Raw genomic sequence first — 27,948 nt, forward strand, 5'->3', positions numbered from 1 at the left:
TTTGAATTTTTTTTTTTTTTTGACAATAAAGCATCTCAAATTTTCAATCAAAATAAAATTGCCATCATCTAACAAGTAAGTTGTTCGTCCTCCTTTTGACCACTAGGGGCACCAGAATCCATCTCAGTATAGGAAGATATGAGTCACATATTCTGTAATAAATATACCACAAAAAACGTACTTAAAAAGGTTTTTATTGAGTTGAGTTTTATTGAGTGATGGCGATTGCTTAGAAAGGAGATTATGAAAACACATTTATGGCTTTTGCAGGACAGAGTGAAAACAAAAATCAGATAGCACCTTATATAAACATTTTACAGATATATTAACAACTTCATCATAAATTCTTTTGTAAACATAGCAAACTAATATAAAATATTCCTGACAATTACAACAAAGTAAATAACAAAGGTTATAACGGCAGGCAAATTAGAGAACTACGATAGTAACACAAACTACTTATAAAAAAAAGAATTTTGTGACAAATCAAGAGAGTGACATGCGTATAAGATTGAGGATGGCTACAAAGTTAATTTATCTCTACAAAAATTTTACACAGGCCTGGAAAGACTGTTGGATGACAACGCATATATGCTTGGGAATGTTTTTAATTAGTCTTTTGTTGTGGTCGCTTCATAAAAAACAGCTATTGAGGTCCGCGCAGATTGGAAAGGATTCATGTTGTACTACTTTACTAACCTATGGCTTTTGAGCAACCACTTGAAAATGGAAAGTTTTTGCCTGTAATCCATTTCAGAGGATTAGCACAGTCAAACGCATGCATCGCACCAAAATGCTTTTTGCTGAAGAAATACGATGGGTTTGTGTGGGGGGAGAATCACGACCATTTCCCAAAGAAAACCCCTTTTGCTGAGTAATCAACATGAAACCTGGCTCACAGGAGGATAATTTCTAACAGCTGCGGAAAGATGCGTAAGGCAGAGTCAGCGTTATTACGTCAACATAAAGAGTAAAGAAATCATCAGCCACCCTTTCAAAATTCGCAAGGAATGATTTGATGATTTTTCATGTCTAGTCAGCCAGAGCCAAAATCTTGGGTTTAAGTTTAAGCTTTGTTAAAGTTCACTGATTGAAAGCAGGGTGGTCCAACAATACACAGTTCAGAATTAGGTCATGAGTCACAAGTTTCTTTAAATCATTGCAAAACAAAACTAACATACACAAAAAAAAAAAAAAAAAAAAACAAGTCATGGCCGGATCTGGAGAACAAACTACCCTATAGACGCACAGCGAGACACGTACACACAAGGTCAGGCACAGTACATGTTTGAACAGAACGTAAAAGGAGTAACCAATAAAAGGTGGTCTTGTCTTACCACGTTATTCAAAGAAAATAAATAAATAAACGTAAATAATAATTCACCGTGGAACACTGTAGCTCTGTCTTATATGGATCGCACTTACTGTATGTTGCTGCTACGAGGTTTTTTTTCTTCTTTAAACACAATGAATCAAAAGCCTATGGCTGATGCAAGTTTTACACAGATGCGTTTTTTTCTTCTTTTTTTTCTTTTCATGAAATATGCATATTAAATTAATTGAAAATCACATATATTAACATTCACTTTCCAATAACTTTACACAAATGTTACCAAAGAGAGTGTGCACTGATGTTGCATGAGAACCAGAACATTCTGTGAGATTAAAAACTGGAAGACTGTCGCGATGAGCTTGGATTCATCCTTGAAACGTAATTTAACAATAATATGAGTTGAACGTCACTACTTTTGCTACCACTTAAAACAGAGAACACGAATGAGATGATAGAGTTGTTATAATGGGCTAAAAGCACAAACACATTGTAAAAGTCCTTCTTCCAACCATCAGGATAGAAACGTGGGTATTTCGTGTACAGAGGGTAACATGTGGCATGAGCTTTTCTCTGTCAAAAAAAATGGGTTATCCCGTAAATATCCTCCTTCGAAAAATAGTGTCATGAGAATCGGGGTTACAAAAAGGTTGGTACCTGGTTATCATTCAGTCTCTCTGAAACCACTTTAGCCTTGACTACCACACGAGGACAGGCTGTCATAGAGGGAATCGCTTAGGGACTCGGGGGTCTCGAGGACCTGGGGATGGCTTGGAGACAGGCCGTCGTCAGGTCTCTCTCTCACCAACTCCAAACCAGTGTCCCTCACCATCTCTGGGTTTGCAGGAATACGGCTTTTGCCTCTACGTGCCTGTCCGGGTTGAGGAAGACTTCTCGGGTCTCCTTCACGGCTGGCTACGGAATCACTAGTCTTGTTGCGCTGCGGGAAAAACAGGCCCAAAAATACAAATATATGATTAGTGCTTTTAAAGATTAACTTTCAGTGAACACTGGATGATGGCAAAGGTAATCTAAATGTAAGAAAGCAAACACACCGCTGAACTTTACTGTGTGTATACTAACAGAAATGCACTACCGTACAAAAGTTTGAGGTCAGTAAGATTTTTTTAAGAAATTAATACTTTTATTCAGCAAGGATGCACTAAATTGGTCAAACATGACAGTAAAGACTTTTATAATGTTACAAAATATTATTTTGAACTTTAGAATACAAAGAGTCCTGAAAAACGATCACAGTTTTCACAAAAACATTAAGCAGCACAACTGTTTCCAACATTGATAATAAGAAATGTTTCTTGAGCAGCAAATCAGCATATTAGAATGATTTCTGAAGGATCATGTGACACTGAAGACTGGAGTAATGATGCTGAAATTTCAGTTTTATCTTCACAAAAAATAAATTTTAAAATATATTAAAACAGTTATTATAAATTGTAGTAGTATTTTCTATATTTTTAATCAAATAAATGCAGCCTTGGAGAGCATAAGAGAGTATAACTTATGTCAAAAACATTATAAAAATCTTATCGATCTCAAACTTTGGAACATTTTTATTAAAACAGGGAACTGGATTGCATTGTTGTAATTGTTTTATTGGGTGAAACTAGGATCTAAAGTGATGCTCACCCTCTTAAATGAACTCTTATGACTCACTGGCTCCACTCCGTCTCCAACGCCAAGATAAACCTCAGACGGTTCTGCAGATGCTTTGAGGTTTGGGAAAGTCCAGTTCTTTGTGGGGCCCAATTTCATAGGTGCTCCACAGATATCAGTGCCTGAAAAGATACGTTGAGAAATGAAGGGAAAATACCTGAAACTTCCTATTAATTAAAGCACAATCATTCTTTATTGAAAACTCCCATAATTGATTAACCTTAAAGGGTTAGATCACCCAAAAATGAAATTACTCACCCTCATGTCATTCTACACCACTAAGATCTTCATTCATCTTCGGAACACAAATTAAGATATTTTTTGATGAAATCCGATGGCTCAGCGAGGCCTCTATTGCCAGCAAATTAACTTACACTTTCAGTACCCAGAAGGGTACTAAAAAAAAACACTGCTTCGAATCTTTTATTTCAAATCAGCGGTTCGGATCATGTGTGAAACCAAACTGCTGAAATCGCGTGACTTCGAATTTGAAACAAAAGATTCAAAGCAGTGTTTTAAAATCGCCCAACACTAGATATTGTTGAAAATAGGGCTGCGTAAAAAAAATAAAATATCGATTTCTCGATTTTAATCGATTATCATTTTTACGAACCGATATCGATTCTTAAATCCCAAGAATCGATTAGTCTAGTCTGTTTTCAGTTGATGAATGAACAGAACATGTAGCGCGCCCCCCATCCAATAAATCGCAATAATCTTTGTGCTTTATTACTTTTGATATGAAGCAAAGTCTCAGATTTCAAATGACGTCCATCTTACTATGAGATTCAAAAAATAAATACCGTTTTGGCGCTGTTTAATGTGACGTGACAGATCGCTTTAGCGCCTCAGTTAAAGAGAAGCAGCAGCACGGAGCGCATGCGAACTTCCTCTCCACTTTAATACCAGTTACAGCGCCAAATAAACATGACTAAACATCTGAAGGTATTGTATATACAGTACAACTTACCGAAATCCGTATCATGTCTCTTGTAATAGCTCAATCAGTGTTTCAACCTCAGAAAGACGTCAATAAAACAGCTTGTAAACAATGTCACGTAACGTCACGTTTACCTCAGAAAAACATTCAGTGACCATAAACTCGTTAGTCAACTAGAAAAATGAACTCTAGAAAGCAGCATTCTGATAAATATAGCTATTCATTATAATGTTCTTCAATATTTAATGCATGTTTGAATAAATCAGTTATGACAGCCACGCTAAATAAATATATTTAAAAAAAAAAACGAATTGGAGTAGAAATATGATTATGTAATTCTAAACTTTATTTATAATAAAAACATCATTGAGTGTAATTTAAGTGTTTGTATATAAATAAGTTAATTTAACCTTCAGCGTTATTATAGTAGTATCAACTGACTCCCATGTGTAGTTTACAGCATTAGTTGAGAGATTTTTTTCCTCTAGAAAATCTGCCATGTACTGTAACTGATATACTACATCCAAAATAATCAATATCGAATCAAATCAAAATCGTAATCGAATCGAAAGCATGTGAATAGTAATCAAACTGAATCGTGAAAATTGTGTCAATACCCAGCCCTAGTTGAAAAGTCGTTATTTAGTTGAAAAGTCGTTATTTAGTTTTTTTGGCGCACAAAAAGTATTCTCGTCGCTTTATAATATTAAGGTAGAACCACTGTAGTCACATGGACTGCTTTAAATATGTTTTTAGTACCCTTCTGGGTACTGAAAGTGTAAATTAACTTGCTGGCAATGCAGGCCTCACTGAGCCATCAGATTTCATCAATAATATCTTAATTTGTGTTCCGAAGATGAACAAAGGTCTTACGGGTGTAGAACGACATGAGGGTGAGTAATAAATGACATAATTTTCATTTTTGGGTGAACTAACCCTTTAAATGACAGCTAAAAGTATTATATACCATCATGAACGATGTTTGCAATCTGGCTGGATGGAATCTTGTTTTCCAAAGTGCTGGTGTGATGGTCCATATCCTGACCCCCCATATAATCCTCTTCTAAACATGACAACTCTCTCTCCAAAGTCCAGGCCTTATGGGACATTTTCATCCCTGAGCCATGTTTTCCCTGGAGATGAGAAGGGTCACACTCCCCGTGGGCCTTCCCTTTGGGAATGCTTTTGCAACCAGCATTTGCACTATAGTCAGGAAGTGGGAAGGTGCCAATGCCACTGTCAAGGGTGTGTGTAGAGATTCCAGATCCTAAAAAAGAGAAATGTAAATATTATATAAATAATATATGAATATTATGTATGTATGTATGCAAGTAGGAATGTTTGTGCTTATATAATAGCACTGCATGACGAAGGATCACACCCTAAACATCAAAATAATGCTTGCTGCACATCTGTTGCTGTATGACTCAAATTAGGGAGCCACAGAAATTCAGACGCACCTAGATTATTCATCATCAGTGACAGGTTAAAACATGTTTTTGTCGCTACATGCTAACCAATCAAAATTCCTGCCTCTGGAAACATTGAAAGCCATGATGTCATGCATTGTAATCATGCCTTACCTGCAAAATGTTCATGATGAATTGTCTCAGCCAGGTTCTCATCTGATGTGACATCTTTACTCAGTAATGCAGAAACCTTGGGAAAATGAGTAGTCAAGGTAACATTAAAGTACTATTGACTACTTTCAAAACGATAACATACATTATATTCATGATTTTCACTTTTTACCTTTTCCATGTCATCACTGCTTCTTGTCTGACTAGCAATGCCAGCGCTCTGGTGACTGAATACAGGTCTGGATTTACAGTCAAACGAGAGGCGTCGATGTGCCATACTGATGCCACCAGTGTCCTTCCCATCAACGCTTATAGAAGAATTAGAATAAAATTGATGTGAAAATACTATTCACTGTTTGTTTACATTTCAGTCTGTTCCTCAGAAAAGCACATGGTTATAAAATACTTGGAATATAGCAGATCGACTACTTTTATGATCATCGTATCCCTTCTGAAGCTTTTTATTGAACAACTCTTTTTGAGTCACAAAAAATATCATACGTTTGGATTGAATGGGAGTAGATTTTTACATTTTGGTTGAAATAACTCTCTAATTTATTAAACTATATGCAGAAGCCTAGCCACTGTGACAGCTGGCTCACAAGTCATATTCAAATTAAGTCTCATTTTCTCACCTTACTCATTCATCAGTTATTTCAGTTAACCTTCATCACATGCAAACCTGCACTACAACTATGCACTTAAAGGTTAAGTTCACACAGAATTTATGTTGTTTTTGACTTGTGGGTTGCTTTTATTATTCATGCATGAAAAGAAAATGTCTTAGAATAAAAACACTGAAAATACAACTGAAAATATTATAACTTTTATACATTTATTGGCATTATACCAAACCAAATGGGATTAGGCAAAATACTTTTTTTTCTGCTTGAAATGTGTAGTTATGCCACCTTTAAAATAAATTACAGTTACTGTTTAAGTTGTTTTGTACTTACCGGTTTAGCAGTTGCTGCATGAAGTTGTCAGATGGCACTCCTCTGTACATCACAGACAGCTGGCCTTGGGCTTGGTCCATCACCACCTCACAGGAATGTCCCTTTCCTTGTCGGTCCAAGGCCACTCCATTCACATAAGCCCGTTCTTCTTCAAGAGCTTTATGCAAGCCCTCTGCCTTCTCAATCAACATCGAAATGTTTAGACTCTCACTCTCTTTCTTTGCAGCCCCCTTGGAATCCTTGCCCACCGAGGATATATTGAGCTTCCATTCTCTCTTATCATCTTTCATTTTCGATGTTTCTGGTTTACGGCTAAGAGCTGGAAGCTTGCTTTTTCTCAGACCAAACCAGCTGGCGATTCCATTGGAAGCCTTTTGCTTGACCTCAGCCATTTGCCCTTTATCTTGCTCCTGCAGTTTCAACATATTTTCCTCAATGCCCTTCATGACCTTCTGCTCGATAGAAGACTGTGGACTGGGGGCAGAGTGTCTCTTTTCTTCAGTGGACTCTACCGGCCTTGGTGGTGGAGGAGGAAGACTCTCTCCATAGGAAGAATTCTTCTTCTTATTGGCCCTGAGATGGCTTCTGTCCTCAGATTTGGACATGTACCTCTGAAACTCTTGAGTAGGCTTCCCATCTCGGTTCATAGAGGGTGGCACAGTTTTAGTTGGTGATTTGAGTGGGATTTTATTGGGGCTGCCACTCTGGGGCCCAGTGACATTTTTTGCATTATACGAAAGGCTATGGGGTGTTGTATTCTTAGCATAGCTGCGCAAAGCCTGAGCAGCCTCTAGGTTAGTAGATGGTGGATGCATCTTAGATTTTGGGCTTTCTTGCTTGGCTAAGAATGTTCTAGAGGATTCGTGTTCAAGTTTGGAGACTAATGTGCTAGATGGAAGAGACCTGGCTGTTTGCTCAACATGCTGAAAGGCTCCTTGTTGTTTCGAAACAGCACCATCAAGATGACCTGAATGGTATGATTTATCCTCAATGGAATCTGAATTTTTAGGAAGTCTATATTCTCCTGATTTACAATCAGAGTTTCTGTCAGCAGTTTTGCTTTTATCGGTGGTTCGTGCTGGTATGCTTGCAGCAGTATGAATTTCTTTCTTCTCTGCAAGTGGAGGACAAGCTGTGTACTCCTCCGGGTTCCTCAACTTGCCAAGTGCAGCCAGTCGTTCTTTAAAAGAATGACTTGATTCACCTGAATGTCTACCAATCCCTGATTTCTTAGGAACAGGCGGTGGGTCGTTCCTTTTAAAAGGTGATTCTGAGCTCTGTGAATCATTATCTACCATTTCGTTTTTCTCTTGGCTCCTGGACCTTGTGCTAATCCCAGTCTGAGCCTTCTGGGATGATGACTGACTTGGCAGACTGCGATGATTGACTTGCTTATGCCACACCGGGCTCTCTGCGCTGTCCTCTTGGTCAGAAGAATCAGACTCTGGTGAGATGTCCTTCTGCTTGAAACTGGTTGGTCTCTCTATACCAAACTTTGTCTGCTTTCCTTTCGCACCTTCATTAGCCGGGCTGGAATTTTGAAGAGATGAGCTCACTTCTCCAAGCAGCTGGGATACATCGGTACCACACGTTTTGGAGATATCGGAGACGTTTTCGTAGTGTGGAATTTTCTGAGGGGTCTTTTGAACATGAGTACTTTGTGTAGGCTTGGCTACTCGACTTGTTTTAGGGATACCACAGCCAAGTTCTTTTGGCAATGGTGCAGGAACATCATCAGGTTGGGGTGGAGAAGTTGGAGCAGAGTGTGACTCTGATTTAGAAGGGGGCAGCTGTCTTTGCCTCTCTGTCGTGGTGGCTTTTCGCGTGGCTACGGGCGAATTGTGCACCTCATAGTTGTTGCTCCGGCAAGGAATCTTTGAGCTACGCGTCAACTGAGGACTGAGACGAGGTGGAGCAGGTACTGCAGTACGTTCTCCAAGAGTGGGTATTTTAAGGAACTTGAGCAGTTTGGAGGGCGAGGCCTTGACCTCTCTAAGGCAGGAAACTTGATTTGGGCTGACCGTAACTTTCGATCTAATGGACTGAGGGTCAGATGGGATGTCTTTCACAGGGACAGAGATATCATCCAGTACTTTTGAGGCAGTATGATTTTCATTGGGAGAAAATAACAGACCTTTGTGGACTGGTTCAATGTTGTCCATCTCACAGTGTGTATTTTGTAAATTGTCTTTGAGTCCAAGAGTAGGCAGTTTTGAGGTGGCTATGTTGGCTCGACAGACACAGTCAGTGTCTTCTTTTGTAGCAAACTCTTCTTTTTCGAGTCTTTGTGGCACTACAGCATTTAAGTGCTTCAAGTCAGAGTCCAGCAGTGCCACATCAATTGTGCTATCTTCACAAATTGTCTCATTGCAGGTGCTGCCGCTTGACCTGTTGGATTGAGACTCAAGCAGAAGGTCAGATAACCTATTCTTGTCTCTTGTTTCTACAGACACATGATCCGAGACTCCTCTGGGCTGATCTCTTTCTGAAATGGTCAATCTCGGGTATGATTCAGGGGCTTCTAATGGGTGGGGATCATTCGGTAGGTTAAGACCTTGCTCTGCTGAAAGAATGGACATATCTCCAGATGCCCTATTTACAAACAGTTCGCTTGTACCTGTGGCAGGTTTCACAAGGCTCTGCATTTCCATGTTCTCTTGGAAATCGGGCCGAGCCAAATTGAGGTTATCGATGGTAATGGGGGCTGAAGTGCAACAGTTGTGGCTACTCTTGGCTAAGCTGACTGAATCTTTATTGGACAGCATCAAGCATGTGCTACAACTACCACACTTTACATTGCTGTGCTCTCCTCCATTCAAATGCTGATGTGTGCAAACATCTGGACAGGAATGGGAACAATGTGCTTTGGGTGCATTGCACCTGGATGAATTGTCTCTGCAGGCTAATACAGCCTCCTTGGAGGCAAGAGCCTGGCTGTAGTCACAGATCGAGGGAATGCCAGAGGAACGATGGTACCGAAGGGGATCTGTTTCTTCAAGCTTGCGGAGGACCTCCAAAATGTGTGCTTTCTTTTTCAAGAATGGGGACATGGCCTCCATGGACGTGGATGAGCCTTGGGTCTCAGGTATGCAATTTTGTGCAGATTCGCTGTTGCCCTGTGGAACCAAATTATAAGGATGAGGAAAAGTTGTCATACAAGACAGATTCAACAAACTTTGCGTACGGCTTCTACCTTGGCCTGTGCGTTCCTCTGAGCCTCAATCAGTTTGTTAGATTCACTGTGCTGCAGCTCGCCGATGTGCTCCAGACAGGGTCCTGGCTGCTTTGATAAGACACATCAGGTAAGCTTTAAGCTTCTTATTATATGAATCAATTACTGGATTATGCAAAACATGCATCACAAGTATGCATGCACAAAAAGGGTTTTTTGCCTGTTTACACACAAAATCCTTGTTGTCACAAGAAAAAAATGCTGCCCAAGCAGACCAGGAAAATTAAACAGGAAGAGGTTAATTGAGCCATTTTCTTCATTGTGCAAACAAACCTAATAGGACATCCCTGTGGAGTTTAAAGAATGTTTTGTGAAAAAAAAACATCAACTTTAAACTAAAATAGGACTTGCACTATGCACTTCCATCATATTTTGAAGGATTTAATTATTTACCTGCTGATGTACACATGATTGACTGTGCAACTTCTCCTGCAGGAGCTCGCACAGTGTTCTGTTCTGCCTCTCCAAATCAAACACACGCATTTTCAGCTTAATGCATTCCTCTCGGAGATCCTGAAAGAATAATTTACAGCGTTTAAAAAAATAAAAATAAAAAAAGTAAAATATTTACACCACTAATAAAATATACAATAACTATAGAAAAAAAAAAAAAAAAAAAAAAAAATCAAAAATGTGTAATAAATAATAATTAATAAATAAATATAAATTAAATATAAATAAATCTTTAGAATTTGCAGTTCAAATAAAGTTTTTATGAATATGTTCCTGATGCAAAACCACACAGTTTTTACCTTTTGATTGAGTAATGCTTGGACAACATGGTTGGCCACCTAAAAAACAAAAAATAAAAAATAAACACATGAATTAAACATAAAATACTTTTAGGGCAATTTTATTTATTATTTGACTAATGGCTTTGACTAATGAAATCATTATCTGACTAAAGGCCCCGATATACTCATAAGAAAGTTCTTTTTCATTCTTTGCTTAGAGGTAAAAAGAAGTTCAAAATACGTGAGCAGTGGTATACTGTTAGCGAACATCCTTACGCAACACTGCTGAGGGCAACATTTAGATGAATATGTAAATATGTGCTGCATGCTTTCCTTTCAGTAAACACAACAAAAATGACAGTGGTGAGAGAACACTGAACAGTAGTTATGAAAGCATCTGATTATAGCAATGTGGATACAGTTACATGAGCAAAACTTCATTTTGGCCTGATTTTGTTAGAAATTACGTCACACCAGTTTGTTCTTTGTTTTCGCTTGAAGTATATTCTAATATCTAACTGGCTGTCTGCATTAGGCAAAACCATTGCAAATCTCCATAGGCAAATGCATGGCTTAGGAAACAATATTTAACTCACCTCATCCAAGCATCGTTCATATGCTTCTCTCTGACTCTCGTTTGCTAATGAAAGGGCAGAGTTCTCGGCCTGTACAAAAATAGAACGGTTTAAACAGCAAGTCAAAGAAGAAAAGTAAACAAAACAGTATTCTTGGGTAAAGTATATGGCACTTACTTGAAGTTCTCTCACTCGCTCCAGAAGCTCACTGCTACTCTCTTCCTCTAGATAGGACTCCAGATCACCCTCCTCAGACTCAAAGTCCTCATCTACTCTATTTTGGGCCTCTTCTGACATTGTCTTTACCTAACAACAAGAAAGAGATGGAAAAACAAATAGTTTTTAATATAGAGCCATTCTTTTATAGTTCCTGCGCACACACTACTTAAAGTGCTCTGAGTGAAAAAAAAAGGCACAATATAAATGTAAAAAAAAAAAATATATATATTATTTCTTATTATTATTATCTTTCTTAGAGCTTAAGTGTCAAATGTTTTTGATGTCAATTAGGGCTGGGCGGTATATCGAGTTATACCGATATATTTTTAATATACGATACGGAATGAGGCGATACGTTTATATCGATATACAGTAGTTTTATACGAGCGCATCTGAAAAACAGCGGTGGACGTCGCGGAGTGCTGCTGCGGGGGAAATTCATAATACAATGTGGCCTAAACATGAGACATGCTTAATATTAAGGGCTTTAAAAATAACTCGTAAGATTAAGATATAGTTAACACGTAGGCCTATCGTTTAAAGCGGCTTGCCCCGTCAGATGGTCTGACAGATTCATGTGCTGACAGATATTTGCGCTGTTTAATGTTTTTGTGATGTGGTGTTTTCCTAAGCGCATAACTTACATTTCACAGGTATATTCTCCATCTGTAAATGTTAGAAAGTCATACAATATGACCATTTTGCTGTCAGGAGTGGACAAGCCTTCTGCTAGCCAATCTCAATCTCCTCTTAAGTTCATAGACTTCCGTGAACGAGCGCCGCCACGCGCATTCGCGCCAAACAGACGGAGCTCAATAGAATGGGATCGCCAAAATTCTGACTAAAATATACATTTTGATAAAATGTTTGTTGTTGAACAATAAATGTGCCATATGTAGAATTTTAAACCTACAAGTAAGTGTATTTTTATGATAGCAGTAACTAATTATATATATATATATATATATATATATATACACACACACAAATGTATAGCTAATACAATAGCTAGTCTGTGCTGTTTTTATTTAAATTTTTAGTCTAGTGAATTTAACTTCTGCTTTAAAAAGCATTATTTTTATTTTTAGATTGTAATGTTACAATGTTAGAATGTAAAGTAACTTTCTCATCTGTAGTCCTATTAGTGTGCCAGACTACATGGTTACATTCACTATATTTGTATTAATAGCTTTCAATATAAACACTGTTTATAGGACAACATTAGGCAGGATGTTAAATTAAGATTTTTAAAAAGTAAATACAGATTTTTTTTTTTTTTTTTTTCTAAATCCAAGTAGAAAAATGCAGAAAATACCGAGATATATACTGTATATCGCCATTTAGCCAAAAAATACTGAGATAGGACTTTTTGGCCATAACGCCCAGCCCTAATGTCAATATAAGTACATTTTTCTGGCCCAGTTTAATATGCAGAGACAACTACAAGTAAGTCTAGTCAAAATTGTGGCGCTTTCAAAACATTGCTATAATTATTTGAGCTGCCTGACATGGCAACTATGGTGGGACTACTTGAGTTTGGGATGGAACTACCTGTTTGTCCAACCAATGGACGATGAGGTAATTGTTTGGAAAAACTTGTTTGAAGACAGGTATTATATATGCAATTCCCTTTGATGTGCAAAATACATACTAGGGAATTTTAGATTCTTACTTTTAACCCCTGTTTTGCATACTGTAAACAACTGGTTAAACAACATGTAAACCAGCTTTCCAAACATTCTTGTGTACTTTCTGAGTTGTTACAGAACAAACACACTAGAAGTGTGGCTTTTAATCTTGTTGTAAAAGAGTTAGCGTGATTATCAAGTCTTTGAGACACCTGGGAGTGAGTAAGCAGAACTCAAGTCCCTGACAAAACCCATCTTCACTTTAATAGTGTCATCAGATGGGATTAGACAGAAGAGGACTGAAAACACTAGAGGATTCCAGCCATCATGCAGTTTCATGACCTACTGACATACTGACTGGGGCACAGAATCGGATCTTCACGGCCTGCATTTAAACTTAGATGACAAAAGCATGTTCAAAGACACGTTCTAGTGTGTGCTAAAAATACAAGGACTCTAAAGTCTGAGGTATTTTGAAATTAAACCAATGATAATGATTTTAATAAGTTAGTACGGTCAAACAAATTAAGTCAAATCTTACTTAACCAAGAATTTTGCCCATTACCCCGATTTTGCTTTGCATTTAAACACCTTTATTTTAATAAATGTAAAGCTGCACTGATGTGGTTGATACTGAAAAGTATTTATATTTTGAAGCAATATATTGGCCAATATTAATTATGAATTTACATTTTATGATTACCATAAAAAAAAAGCTGACCGATTTTACTTAGACCAATTCAAATGATATGACAAACATGCTTCTCTTGTGTTGAAAAGCCTGATGACTATCAGTGTTTTGTTGATGTAAACATCCTTATTGTTTAACTATACCACAACAGTAGCCTCCAGTCACTTTCATCCACCCATTCCCACCACTGCACTATACCATAAATTTGACCTTCAGTGCAAACACCGGATGTAGTCAACGGACAGACTAATCACTGCAAAATTGAATCTAAAAATCAATATGTTCATGGGACTCATTCATAATTGATCCTTTAAGCATTTGGTGTGCTCATTTATGTGGCAAGCTTATCTATAGATGTCTAACTCTTTGCGAGTGAATAGCTTAAATGGAAACTCCATATCTGGAAGTAACTGAATACAAAGGCTATTGGGGTGAGAGGGTTGACAGAGTGCAGCGGGTCAGAGAACAACGCTCTGCTTTACCAGTAAAGGATGGCACTAGGACAGGCTCCAGGCCACACTATAGAGCTGGTAGTTCCTGTAGTGCCAGGAGGCTCCTTTCACATGACAGACTCTTTTGACAAAGACACAAGGCATAGCCTTCCAATAGAAGATGTATTTGTAGCATAACTGTAACACATTAACCCATACGGAACGGAAGGATTTACACTTTACATTCAGAAGACACTCTCATCCAAAATGACTTCCAGAATGAAAGAAGATACATAAGTGGTAATTCATGATTAAAATACAAAATTTAATTAATTTACAAACCCATAAATCTTACAAATGAATGAATGATGCCTTAAAAATATTTTACTGCCAATGTACCAGATGTTTAATAAATAAATAAATAAATATATAAATTATCTATATAAATAAAATGAATAATATAAAAGCCAAAAACTCACCATAAAAAGAAAATAGTATCCAAAGCCTTGGGCAAAAAGCCTTAATGAAATTTTATATCTTAAAAAGCAAGCTCATACAATAGCCCCCTGAAGAATGAATATAGCTAGAGGAGTAGAACTAACCGGTATTCCAGGTTAATACTCTCGTCTTCTCTGAAAAGAAAAACTTAAAACAGCCCTCTGAATTTCACTGTCCCGCTCAAGTCCTCATGCGCGTGTCTAAAAGAGATGTGAGATAAAGATGATCTTGAGCTTACAAGGAAGTTAAATCTACATATTATGCGTAAGCGTTGACATTTAGGTTTCACAACATTTGAAATACAGGATTAGCTAGAACTGTGTCATGTCTCTGCTCCATTTTTACCCCATGTTGTTAATGCTTGACCGTTTTCCAATTGCTGGTGGCCAGGGCTGGGCAAAATCTCAAGAGATCACCACCAGCCTCGATCATCTTTCTTTTCATCTATGAATCATTTACAAGCAATGAGAAATGTATGGGTGAGTAAGCTGATTCTGGTGAAGCAGAGCCTCAAAAGCCTATTTTGGAGTCTTTATCATAATATTGTCAGTGAAGAGATGACTGTCAGTCAAGAAATTCCCCTCTGTTGCTACTGTACTTTTTAACCTTCCTCCAAATTCTCCAGAGAGACAACACCCAACATTCCTCAAGAGATGTTTAGACTAAGTAAAACTAACATTAGCCACTAAAGATGGATCATAATGGTGGAAATTATGGTTGAATAAATAAATATATTTTGATATAGTAATTAGTATTATAATTACTTAAATATTATTCTGCATTCATCTTCAACTGCAGGTTTAAATTAATCTAAATTCATAAATCAAATTATTAGTTTCAGTGTAACAACACCACTGAGTTGGCACTCAATCACCTTAACAAGGTTTGACCCAAAAATGATCTCCATGGTGCCTCCAAGACCAGGAATGAAAAACAATTATTCAGTCAAACAGCTGTTAGAAACATTACCTGCTTTTGAGACAACAGATAGGAATTCAAATCATGACTAACATTTTGTGGTGATACTCTTGCATCATCGTCGAACTGTTGCTCTGTCAAGAACAGATGTCCTGAGGGTTGATGGCCTCACCTACAGCACAATCATTTCTTAAACACAGAAGCACTGTGTTCAGTGCAACAAGGCTAATCCTCTGTGCTCTTGTAAGGATCTAAGCAGATTAGCATCAGTTTGCATCTGGCCCTAAACTTAAGATTGCTGCACATACACTGTCCTATTGCTCTTTGCTGGACACGTGTGACAACCTACCCAGATCTGTACTGGGATCTTTTGTAGAATAAATAGATGAAATGCAAATTGTGTCTTTATTTACTCACCTTCATGTTGTTCCAAACCTGAACCTTTTTTTTTTTTAAGAATATCTTGACCATATTTCAATACAACGTAAATAAATGGGGACTAGGTCTGTCAAGCTCCAAAATGACACCATAAAATGGTTCATATATGATTTGTGTACTATACTCCAGGCCTTCAAAAGCCATACAATACCTTTGTGTAACAAATAGACTGAAAAATACCCATATTTACTGATAATCATTCCCTCCGGTGAACTGTTAACTGCTGCAAACAAATCAGTGAATCATTGAGAACAGGATTAGTCTGAATCTTGGGGAAATTGAGATTATTTTGAACTTGATCAACTGATTCATTTAAAAAAATCCAACACAAAAGAATGATGCATTCAAAAAAAAATGGGCATCACTATAGTACATGAATCATATGGAGCACTTTTATGATACTTTTAGGATGCTTTTTGCAACATTGACAGTTATTAACCTGAAACAACACTGAACTAAATTCCCCTTCTGCAACTGAATTTGTTTCATAATTGATGAATTTTAACATTAACACTTATTTTATCGTTTATTCATTTGAAGCTGCTTTGAAACAATCTATATTGTATAAAGCTAAATAAAAGTGACTTGATTTTTTTGTTATTTTGGAGCATTCTATTGACAGCTCTAAATGTTAAAAAGAGTATTTGGAATATGCTTCATAAATTCATCTTTCTTTGTTCCACAAAAGAAAAATAAAGTCATACAGGTTTGGAACAACATGAGGACAAGTAAATTATAGCATTTTGGGGCAAATCAGGCTTTAAAAAAAAAAAAAAAAAAAAAAAAAAAAAAAAATCCACATTCATCAACCACTATTCGGAATACCAGGGGTGGATGAATCCGCCAAAATATCTAGGATGGTTATAGCCCTACTGTATATACCACAGTATAGTGGAGTCGGTTTTAGCGACAAGCAAAAACAGAGGCAAACAAGCAGCCATGCCAACAGGATTCTTGGCAGCGCTCAAGCACAATGCAAGCCCCTTAATCCACTGATATGCTGTATAGTAAACATAGCAATAAAGCACTGTGGCAAACCCAAAACAGGGCCCCAAACTCATTTGTCTGTAAAGCAGTACATTTATTGAGGCTAAGCTTCTGAGAGACTACTGTTAATGTTGGTAGGACTTATATTCTCCAATACTTCTGAGTCACTGGCTTGGTATGATGCCCAGAGGAGAGAAGTCTACTGAATGTGACTAAGACTAGAAATCAAAGCTCCACTCTGAGACAAGACCAACAAAGCCTGGTGAAGTCAGACACCAGAGGCCACTGTCTGTTTTGCTGGATATATCAAACACAAGAGAGCCACTCTTATCTGACAGTATAGAGGACACAGCTTCTTGAAAGGTTGGCAAACTTGATCAAATAATGTAGTGGAGAATGTCTACTCAATCAGAGAGAAAGATGAAGGAGTTTTAGATTGCACACAATGTCAAATTCATTTTTACCATCATGCATTGAACCATTTATGGGCCTGTTTGTACAATGCACAAGAGAAGGCCATATATATATATATATATATATATATATATATATATATATTATATAAACCACATGCCTTTTAATAAATGTAATTTATAAACTTTAACAATTTCAAAAACAAAATGGATGGTTGAAAGACTAAAACATTTTAATCTGATAATAAATAGTATAAAGAAACCGTTCCAGCAAATTCTAATTCTTCAAAGAAATTTAGTACAAGCCTATTTAACTTAGTCCTTTGTGCAAAAAAAAAAAATCCATAGTTCTTTTACCAGCTTCAGTTCACCAATAAGCCATGAATGAATGAATGACTGCCATGGATCTGCTTGTCATTTTGCATATTTGAGGGGGGGGACCTCGTACAGTTAAGAATGATATCTCGAATAATGCAAATTAGGATTTAAAAGAGTGTCGATAAAAAGGGGAAAGTGGATGTTGGGGGAGGACCAGCATGGCTCAGAGGGGTGGAATAAAGCCAGTGTGAAGGCAATCAAACAGAAGTAGGGCTCTCTGGGATCCCAAAATGTGCTGGGAGCTCCGCCTCCATCCCCCACACTCCAGGAGTTATTAAGAAACAGCCAATCGGCATCCGAAGAGACGATCTCTGATTATTCACACCCTGCACAATGGGCACAGAGCCCTCAGACACCTTCATAACCCAATTATTGATCTGTTCGCATGATTTACGAGCTGATAAAATGATCAATCACACCAGGAGAGGAGATAGACAGTCTACAAATGCATTGAATAGAGTTATAATGAATAAAAGCATTCTGTGAAGAAAAAAAAAAGCAAACAAACATATAGACATTCCATCAAGTCCCTAAGGGCATTATTTTTTCTCTTTGATGTAAATTATTCCCGGGGATAAAGAGTCTCTGAAGTATGGCGAGGGAGCTTCTATTCCTGAATGTGGCATTAAATATATAAAATCTTTAATAATGCAGGTTTATGCAGCTGGGGTAAAGATTTCCATTGCAATTTTCTGTGTGCTTTAAAGATTATTTCGTCCACTCGCTCTAGCTGTCGCATCAGTGACAGCAAAGGCCCCCCAAATGTTTATGGACTGTCTAGTCCTCCATTTTGCTCCAAACATGAAAGGTAAGCCATGTTACTTTGTAGCTTTCAGCAAAGTTACCACGCAGCCATCTGCAGACTCATGCACTATTGTTGTTCCTTTGCAGCAGTGCACCTATCTACACAAAGTACGTTGTCTCCGTCTACACGGCCTTGACTGCAGCATGAGCTACCTAAACACACCTAAATGAAGACTAAGCAAAAGCTTCAGCTTGTTCAAGGACTACTTTGATTCGCAGACTAACTGTAAATGAACTCCAGCCTAATTCTCAATTACTTACAGTTGGCTTTGAGTTAAATAAGGTGATCACTCGAACCCAAACAATGAGTCCTTCAGACATCACACTGAAGGATGTAAACCATGTTGTCCCTGATCCAATGCAAACAGACTTGTGCTTATTAACATTTTAGCACGCAACTGCTTCTCGAACTAGATGGCGATGAAATGGACTTTTTGATAGTCCTTTTAAAAATGGCATCAGCTGTTTTTCATGACAAGGAAAACTTGTATGGGTCATTTCGGCACACTACACCGGCTTAAGCAAAACGTTTTGATTGAATAGCATACGGAAATGATGCTCAATGCCATTGTGACCTACATAAAGCTTTAAAAAACGTTAATGCAGCAAGGTAATGTTGAAAAATATATAGTATAGTCTGCTGCAGAACAGTTTGCCAAGGGAAAAATGCATAGTTGTTCCATACTAAGCCAAATCTGATCACGAAACACACTCCTGACAAAGTGCCTACTAACACAAGTAACTGAAATACAACAAGAAACATATAGATGGGAATCGACCGTGGCTAAAAACCAGCGTTGCAAACAGCTATGCATAAAATTACCTTTAATTCCAGTCAGAGCATCCCAGACGTTTCAGTGCAGCCCATGCAAGGCAAATGTGAGACACAGGAGCAGGATCCGCAAACGCCACAAAGAAACCCTTTTGCGATATTTTAGCGTTCCTCCGAGGAAATCCTCCTCTCGTTACTGTGGTAGTACAGTGCCTGTCTTTAGGCAAGTGCGAGGAAACTGTCTCTGCCGTCTGCAGTGGCCTCCATGTCCTCCCATTGTTCAAGGGAGTGTGAGGCAGGCATCCTACCCCAATAGACCCAGCCTACTACAACAGCTGTGGGCCAGCCCCCCACCTCTCCTCTGAGTGTCTCTCCCTCCTCCAACGGCTGCAGCTAAACATTAACCCTACAACTGCTGGATAGGCCATAAAAATAGAGGGGGTTATATTTCAAAAAGGCACCCTGAAACAAAGATGAGGACAAGGACGGATATCCGAACAGGCGCAGGGGGAAGAAAAGAAAGAAAAAGAAAAAAAAATGGAGTTACCCGGGCAACTCGGCCCCTTGTCAAGGACCAGGAGCTTCTTTTCTAAGAGGATTGAGACTGCTTTATCAGACTTGCACTGATTGGATTGCAACCGCAGATACTGTGGAAGTCAATGTAGAGCTGCATGATCAAAACCTGGCCTGGATAAATAACACCATGACCAAGTGACTAAGGCTACGTCCACACAAAGCCAGAGCTTACCCTATCTGATCTTTTTTTCCCCCCACGTCTCAAGAAATATCTGCGTACACACGAAACCACTGAAATGACTCAAAACGATGTAGTATACATGCCAGATCAGCATGTGGTGCTGTAATTCTGCAATAGAGATACACTAAAAACAAAGAATAAGACTTGGAGCATGCGCGTAAACCTTGCGCGCTGTATACAAACTTTAGTAAAGCTTCGAAATAAAGCTTTATTTTAATAAAGCTTTAGGCTCGGTAGCTTCTGCAGCACGAACACAAGCATTTAGTACACTATTATTGTTGTTGTTGCTGTTTTGTGCTGTTAGCGGTGACTGACTAGGGTCGACACGTGGGGTGATGACATCATCATTTCACAAAATATACGGATTGGCTGTACACACGAAAACGCAAAGGTGGCGTTTTCAGATTTATCCACTCTGGGACCTGGTTTAAAAAAAAATAGCGGTTTCACCTTCCGAAAACACCGGATCTGTGTGGACAAAACGCCTATCCGATACAAAATTTGTGCGTATACACAGAAACGTGTCTCCGTGTGGATGGGGCCTAAAAAAAAAACAAAAAAAACAAAACAAAAAAAAAGACTACGGGTAATTTAAAATGATGTCGCATTAAAAAAAAAAAAAAAAAAAAGTCCAACTTTTAGAAAACAATGTTCAGTTTCATTCAGAGGTCCGTTCTTCGTACCTCACTTAATACATTTGAGATGATTTGACAGATGCCAGATCTAATCGTGATCGTTTAGAAACTCTGGCTAATTTGGTTCTTCAAACGAATTTGCGGATTTGATTAAAATATCTGGATTAAGTTATCTGATATTACTGCATGTTCTTGACGTTCCCGACGTCAAGACAGCAACGTAATGACATCCAGTGCTGCCAATTTAGTGATTTTATAGCTAGATTCAGCAACTTCCCCGCCCGTTATGAGACTTTTTTCAAAAGCCTAACGACAAATCTAGCAACTTCTTGGACAAACCTTATCTAGATTCCGAGATTATATTAATATAGATCAGTGGACTCGCAAGTATGACGTCATCTAGCGACCAGTTTTAGCTACTTTCAGCTGAAAGCAATTGGCAACACTCATGGCATCATATAATTAAAAAAGGAAACAGTTAAGCATGCAAAATGACAAAAGTTTTAATAGATAAATGAAATGTGTAAATATTTGTTACACAATTCCCAATTATTTCCATTTTTCATGATATCTAGTATTTGTACAGGCTTTAAACTTTTTTCATTGTCAAGAGTAGCCTATAGCAATTAACATATTGTAATGCGCGGACATCAGCAGACTGCATTGATGATGAATATTATATCACACAAACAGTTCACGAGCCAGAGCGGAATGCAGACAAGAGATCTATTCTTTCAGCTTAAGGTAACCCACAGACTAGTTGATTTTGAAAATATGTAATTTCGCACATCATATATAAAGCTATGTACATTACCTGTGATGGACAAACTAAGTGTATTTACAATGCACTTTAGAAGTTTAATTTCAGTCGGATTTTTGTTTGTTTGATTGATTTTCAACGGCATGCCAGCCTCTGTGGATATTTTTTTTTATGGCGAGAAAATTTATGGTAAAACTATATCAGGTTTTTACAAACTATTTTTGCTAAAAACTCAAACTGTATTTGGTTTAACTTTGTTAAAAATTTCTTCAAGAGTGTTAAAAGGTTTCTCACAGGGTTAAAAGCAGCACAATCTAATAAAATATGCTTCAGGGATAAAGGGTTTTGAAATTGGACCAAGCGCCTATATAATGTGAATGTAGCTCGATTACACATTGTGTCATGTATACGTCGACAGACAGACTGTACTTCGCTCTAACTAGATTATAACTGCACATGTATACATGTTTACTGGTAACCTGAGAGGAGATTTTGATATTGTCGTAGACTCATAATCCTCCCCTAATAAAAAACAATCCCTTTGCTAGAAGGACAAAGTAGTTCTTGCAGGCACTAAAACCTTATCTAAATATCTCAGCGTTATGGCTACAGGGCTGGTCTACGAGGCCAAAGGGCTGAAAATGCTCGTCCCTGACTGTGAATGAACCTCAGATCATGCCCTTGCCAGATACTAATTCATATGTGCATGTCTGTAGGAGGAATTCCACCTCAGCTAGTGTTAGTGTCTTCACATGAGTCGACCAAATTGGATGAAATGACCCAAATGCAAGGGGGTCACATGTTGTCTTGGAGTCAACAGTCAAGGGGTGAGAGCTTTCTGGACAAAGGGCCATTGTGATCCTTTAAACTCCACTTTCACGTCTCTAAACACCCAAGAGGGTTAGACTTACGGCATTACATACAATGATCCGGATCTATAATGAGGCGCATTGTGACATGATGGTCTTAAATGTCAGGAATTCAGAGCAGAGTCTTATTGGGAGGTCGTCTTGGCTTTCCAGTGTGTTACCAATTCACTACTCAGCAATGACATGCAAAGTGGAGCACACTTGAAAGCGTCTGTAAGCCTCAGGTGCCAAGTGACATTAACATGCTTGTAACAGTTCTGCTGAACTACATCTCCTTAAACACAGCTGGACATTTGGCCTAATTAGACAATCTCAAAGGAAGTAATGCAGGCAATTACATTTCAAGACTGTTGATTGAGCCTGACTGGGCAATATCTGGAACTCACAAATGTTACATAACTACAACAACATAGTGATTTGATAGAGCTGATTAGGGAATCTTGGATTCTGTGTGGGAGACGAGAGAAGGATGCTACTGAAATTTCCTGGAAACCAAATTATATTCCAAATATGCAGAGAGAACTGAAAAGAAAATATTTTAACAGATAGGGATGTAAGATATATTAGACCATTCAGTTGTTAGTAGGGGTGTAACGATACCCTGTCACGATTCGATATATATCACGATACTGAACTCACGATACAATATTATTGCGATACTGCAAAATATATGGTAAAAAGTTAACAAAAAATATTGATTAAAATGCTAAATTTGGTATTACATTGGAGTGGAAATGAATAGGCTTGGACTTGAGCTGGTAACCCAACGCAATGGACAATGGTGACATCAAAATAAAAATATTCACAATTCTGAAGCTGAAAATACAGAATTATTTTAGACTAATATGCTTGCACTCCGTCACTGACTAGATATATTTAAAATAATGTAAGACATAAGACATTTGGCATTATCAAGACCAACAAATATTCCCCCATTGCATTATTATACATTATACTGAACATCATATATAGTATTTTAATGTAGTACTGACACTAAAACACTGCTGATATTGTCACTATTCACAATATTGTTGCATTTTTGTATTGCGATATATTGTTACACCCCTAGCTTTTTTTTTAAATTAGCATCGATCACCTATGTATATTTTATATTGGTATCTATAACTTTTCTGCTTATATATTATTATTATTATTATTATTATTAATTTAGAGGTATTATAGTATCCAGACAGACAGATTAGATAGACAGATAGATAGTATAATATCACCAAATTAAACTGTTTAAACTGTTTTAGGAGATCTCAGAATGAACAGTTATCCATGTTTAATTATGTAAATAAAACAAAAAAATTACACCATTTATTTATTTGAAGAAAAATCAATCAATACAATAATTTTAAAAAGTTTGTCAATGACAAATCAATGTGATGCTTTCATTTAGGCATCACAACATTAATTTGACATCTACTGATTTTAATTATTGATTTTTAGTGTTTTTCTGTTTTACTTTTAGATATTATTATATATGATATCATATGGTATTATTAACAACAACAAAAATAATATTTAATGACTGCCACGTGAAAATTTAGCTTATCGATATCGGGCTGAATTTTAATACTGGTGCATCCCTAATAAAAAGAATCCTCGCGGCAGACATTTGCTAATGTTTGGTCCAACTCCATTTGCCAGCAGTTGGTCAATGACAAAGCATTTGGGTGACTCAGGATTAAAAGGAATAAATCAGGCTCATGGCAAAAAAGCCCCCATTGAGAGTGAGACAGCTTAATGGGCGGTAATGTGCTGAACTCCATGTGAGGTGGAGGGGCTGATCCACCTTTTAGAAATGTGACACTAGTCTAGGGGGCGAAGGAGGGGCAGTACGCCAATGTGCTAAACTGACCGGTCCTTCTGCCCCGTGGGGAACTTGTCTTCTGTATTACAGTGACAATTATGTAGTGTAAACACTAAAAATTAAGCACCATGATTTGATTTTTCCAATAAACAATAACTCAATCACACTTATCTAAAAGTATTTATCCTCCTAGATGGAAAGCACATAAATTCAAGGATCTGCGTGAACACTAAATTCCAAATATACCACACATGTACGAACTGTACAAACATGCTGAGACAAAATAACCCGCCTGACAAAGCAAATTTGACTTGGAGGTCACAAACACAAGAGTAAACGCTACATCTGCTGGACAAGGACATCTGGTAAAGCCAAAGCAGAATAATCTTGTAGTCATGGTTACCACCTTGACTAAATGTCACACCGGTTACTGTATTGGCTATGCTCACAAAAAAAAAGAAGGAGGGGAAAATAGGCTTGGGTTCCATTGATAAACAAAGAAAAAAGCCACACATATAACAAACCTGGAAAAATGTTCTTCCACTGTAAAATAAACAGCTCGGCATAATAAAACAGTGGGCTATACGCTTGGTTTGCAGACTGGCATGCGAGTTGTGCTGGCCGAGCCGGTGTCCCCGTGCCGGCACTGCAGTAAAGTGCAATGAAGCCTGGCTTTCAGCAGACTGCAGAGCCAGTGAACATGGACACAGCCACTAAACATCTGGACACCAGGCGTCGTGGCTCAAAGCGAATGCCCTCCGGCACCTTCCAGCTGGGCCGCTGCAGCCATTTCAGCTCCCTACCTTTCCTCTTTTGTTCTGCCGCATGTGGCCACAGTCCACTTAGAAACGCAAGAATCTACATTTAAGCCGTATTAATGTATTCTGCATGTACTTCCGCCCTGCCATTAATCCTCTGCGCTACATAAATATGTGAATTCTGTCAGCCAAAAAAGGTTGCAAAGATAATGGACCGCTCTTATGGGCCAGATTGATAATGTGGGTGTTTTAAAAGAAATGACCCTGTCGCAGGGCAGGATGCATATTTAACATAAACATAACATACATCAGCTTTGGTAAGCCTCTCAGGGGAATAGTTGGCGTAATTAACGGGTTAAAGGTCGCAGGATCCTAAACCACCAACGCTTTCATTTCGAGAGAAAAAAAAGAAGGGAAATGAAAGCACGTGAGGCCATTTTTTCCCGGCTTTCAAACAGGGTGGTGGTGTGGCTTTTCAAAGAGGGTCCGTGACTGTAGCCTCTTTGTGCCAGAGAAAAGGGACCCCTGCCATATCAAATGTATAGTGCTGTACAAATGCCCCACTCTACACCACTGACGATGAGGTTTGTTTGGCTCTCAATGCTGCCCAACCAAATCATACACATTTATCCCTTCTTTTCCCAAACAGGATGTGCCATTGACCTGGTTTGCTTGAATTGATTAAGGCCACATTCCAAAGCATATTTCCGCGGAGTAAAACTATGAATTGAATGTTTGTTGCAGCTGAAGACTGGCGCACTGTGAGAAACCAAAGCAAATGTTTGCTTCTTTTTTCTTTTTTTTTCTGCAGTGTAAATGTGAAGCAAAATAAATCCATATATTTTTGCAATGGTGCATAGCTTTCACTAGGTCACTGCTGATAGGTTCTCTAAGCGCCACTGTTCAACGCAAAAGATACTGTTACTTCCTAAGTACACAGGTAATAGGAATGTACGCTTGACAAACCCACTGTAATAATATATACCTTAATGTGTACGGGTCAATGACATAGAAGTGTGTCCATGATAAAGAAAGGGGAAAAAAGTTGAAAAATTATATATTAGTTTAAAACACATGGTGATATCATTTTCATTTTTGGGTGAACTAACCCTTTAAATTGAAGTACTAAAAAATTACTAAAACTGAAAAATTAATAGCTAAAAAGCTAAATATAAATTATATATATATATATATATATTATATATATATATATATATATATATATATAGACAAAAGCACATTAAAATTTAAACGAAAATTTTTAAAAAAAATTAAAAATATAAAATCATTCAAAATATTAAGAAATACTAGAACATAAATAACACTGTTAATGACAACAAATGTCATGTGGTGTAACCATGAAGCATAAAATAATATATTTTCACCTTTTACACCTTGAAGAAATGTGAGCATGCACAAAAGGATATGATCGTCCATCTTTTTCAAGGTAATTTTTTTACAATTATCATGAATTTTTAATTCATTAAATTACAGGGAGTCACACCACTTGACATTTTACAACCTGAACCTCACCTTGTCATAAAAAGTCAAATTATTTGATATTTTATAAGAATTTAATAAATGAACAGATCCAGACAAAGGAAAATGAGCATCATGCCAGTCACCAATATACATGAATGTGTAAAATACAGGCAAGGATGTGCAAGAAAGCCTCACTGTGCACCTCAAAAACACAAAGACTGGAGGGGGAGAATGCTGCAAGAGTAATTGCTCTCATCCAAATTTCTGCAGTGTTTGTGAAAACAGTAGTAATATCTTGGGGAAATGGTAGCCCACTTCCCTGCTGTGTATACGGCATATCTTTCCAGCATCCCAGAGTAATTGATGAGTTCTCTACATTTATATGATCCCCCAATCCATATCCATGGTAACTGTTTGCCCGAGGAGCAGGGTGGGGGAAACACGCCAACAGGGAAAACTGATAACAGACATGGCCGTCCGAACTCAGCATGGGTAAAACGAGACCCTGCGTGTCTGGAGGAAGTTGCTTTGTGCCAATGCTGGCCCATCAGTATACTTTTTAGCCTTTTATGTTGACAAGAAAGATGCTGTGGTAATGACGGCTTCCATTTTCTCACACTAATGCAAGACGAAGACTCTCAACCACTGCCAAAGGTCCAATTTCATGCCTCAGCCCTAATTGTCCAAAGAGCCATGTTTAGATGACCAAACGCAGGATGAAACTGCACAAGCTAAAAACACTACAGTTTCATGTTTAGATTTAAGGAAGGGTTCACTTCCCTACTTTCTGAGGTGGTTCCTTAATGCAAAAGACTACAGGCAAAAACGCTTTTTTCGTGCACTGGTCAATTTGGGGCTGTTTAGCTTTTCAAAATGTGTTGTTTCAGACTAGTGGAAAGAAAACATCCAAAATACATGTTTCTTAAAGGAATAGTTGTGAAAATTCTGTCATTTACTCAACCTCAAGTTGTTCCAAACCTGTATGAATTTGTTTCTTCTGCTGAACACAAAAGAAGATATTTTGAAGAATATGGATAACCAAACATTTGATGGTGGACGCCATTGACTTCCATAATATGGAAAAAATATCTTCTTTTGTGTTCAACAGAAGAAAGAAATTCATGCAGGTTTGGAACAACTTGAGGGTGAGTAAATGATGATAGAACTTTGTATTTTTGGGTGAACTATCACTTTAAGTGTTTATTTTATTGCACTTTATCTATTTGTGTCTGTAGATTTCAATTACAATAGATATCTTTAAAAGCTGTTTTTTCAAAATAAGTCAGAAATCTCCACTTCAGCAGCACTTACACCAAGGGCTTCATCCATATATCATTTTCCTAATTTTATACAACATATTTATTCCTAAAAACATGGTGAATTTTTTTTTTTTTTTTTCTGGCTGTTGACAGTATTTTCTGATTTATGGAGTGATATAAAGAGATATCCATAACCCCATCTGTTAAAACCTTTGACACTAATGTTTCAACAAAATAAAACAAGAACTTTGAACCTGGCTTTATCCAATGTTCAGATTTCTCTTCAGGAAATATATGCAAATTAGTGCATATTTCATTAGATAATGCCTCAGTTGCCCATTTTAAAAATATCAGAAAACTTTTAATACAAATATTTTTAGTTAATTTTTTTTACCCTATTGACCTGGGGTGTTT

The 27,948-nt window shown here is 37.6% G+C and overlaps 1 protein-coding gene across 7 annotated transcripts in view; it reads right to left on the reverse strand.

Moving 5' to 3' along the window:
• Positions 1-178: 178 nt before the first annotated feature.
• Positions 179-27,948, reverse strand: part of nckap5l (NCK-associated protein 5-like) — a 30,552-nt gene continuing 2,782 nt past the window's right edge. The window contains exons 1-13 of one of the 7 annotated variants that reach the window (XM_051879303.1): positions 14,470-14,584; positions 11,199-11,327; positions 11,043-11,111; positions 10,465-10,503; positions 10,106-10,225; positions 9,674-9,763; positions 6,481-9,596; positions 5,697-5,832; positions 5,528-5,603; positions 4,912-5,211; positions 2,978-3,126; positions 1,988-2,270; positions 179-1,903 (exon numbers count right to left, since the gene is read on the reverse strand). In XM_051879303.1, the coding sequence (XP_051735263.1) occupies positions 2,019-2,270; positions 2,978-3,126; positions 4,912-5,211; positions 5,528-5,603; positions 5,697-5,832; positions 6,481-9,596; positions 9,674-9,763; positions 10,106-10,225; positions 10,465-10,503; positions 11,043-11,111; positions 11,199-11,327; positions 14,470-14,472 (4,479 nt within the window). In that variant the 5' untranslated portion in view covers positions 14,473-14,584 and the 3' untranslated portion in view covers positions 179-1,903; positions 1,988-2,018. The other 6 variants (XM_051879306.1, XM_051879307.1, XM_051879304.1 and 3 more) reach the window with 6 other exon arrangements.

The sequence above is a fragment of the Ctenopharyngodon idella genome, chromosome 22 (genome assembly GCF_019924925.1).
Source record: "Ctenopharyngodon idella isolate HZGC_01 chromosome 22, HZGC01, whole genome shotgun sequence".
NCBI lineage: Eukaryota > Metazoa > Chordata > Actinopteri > Cypriniformes > Xenocyprididae > Ctenopharyngodon > Ctenopharyngodon idella.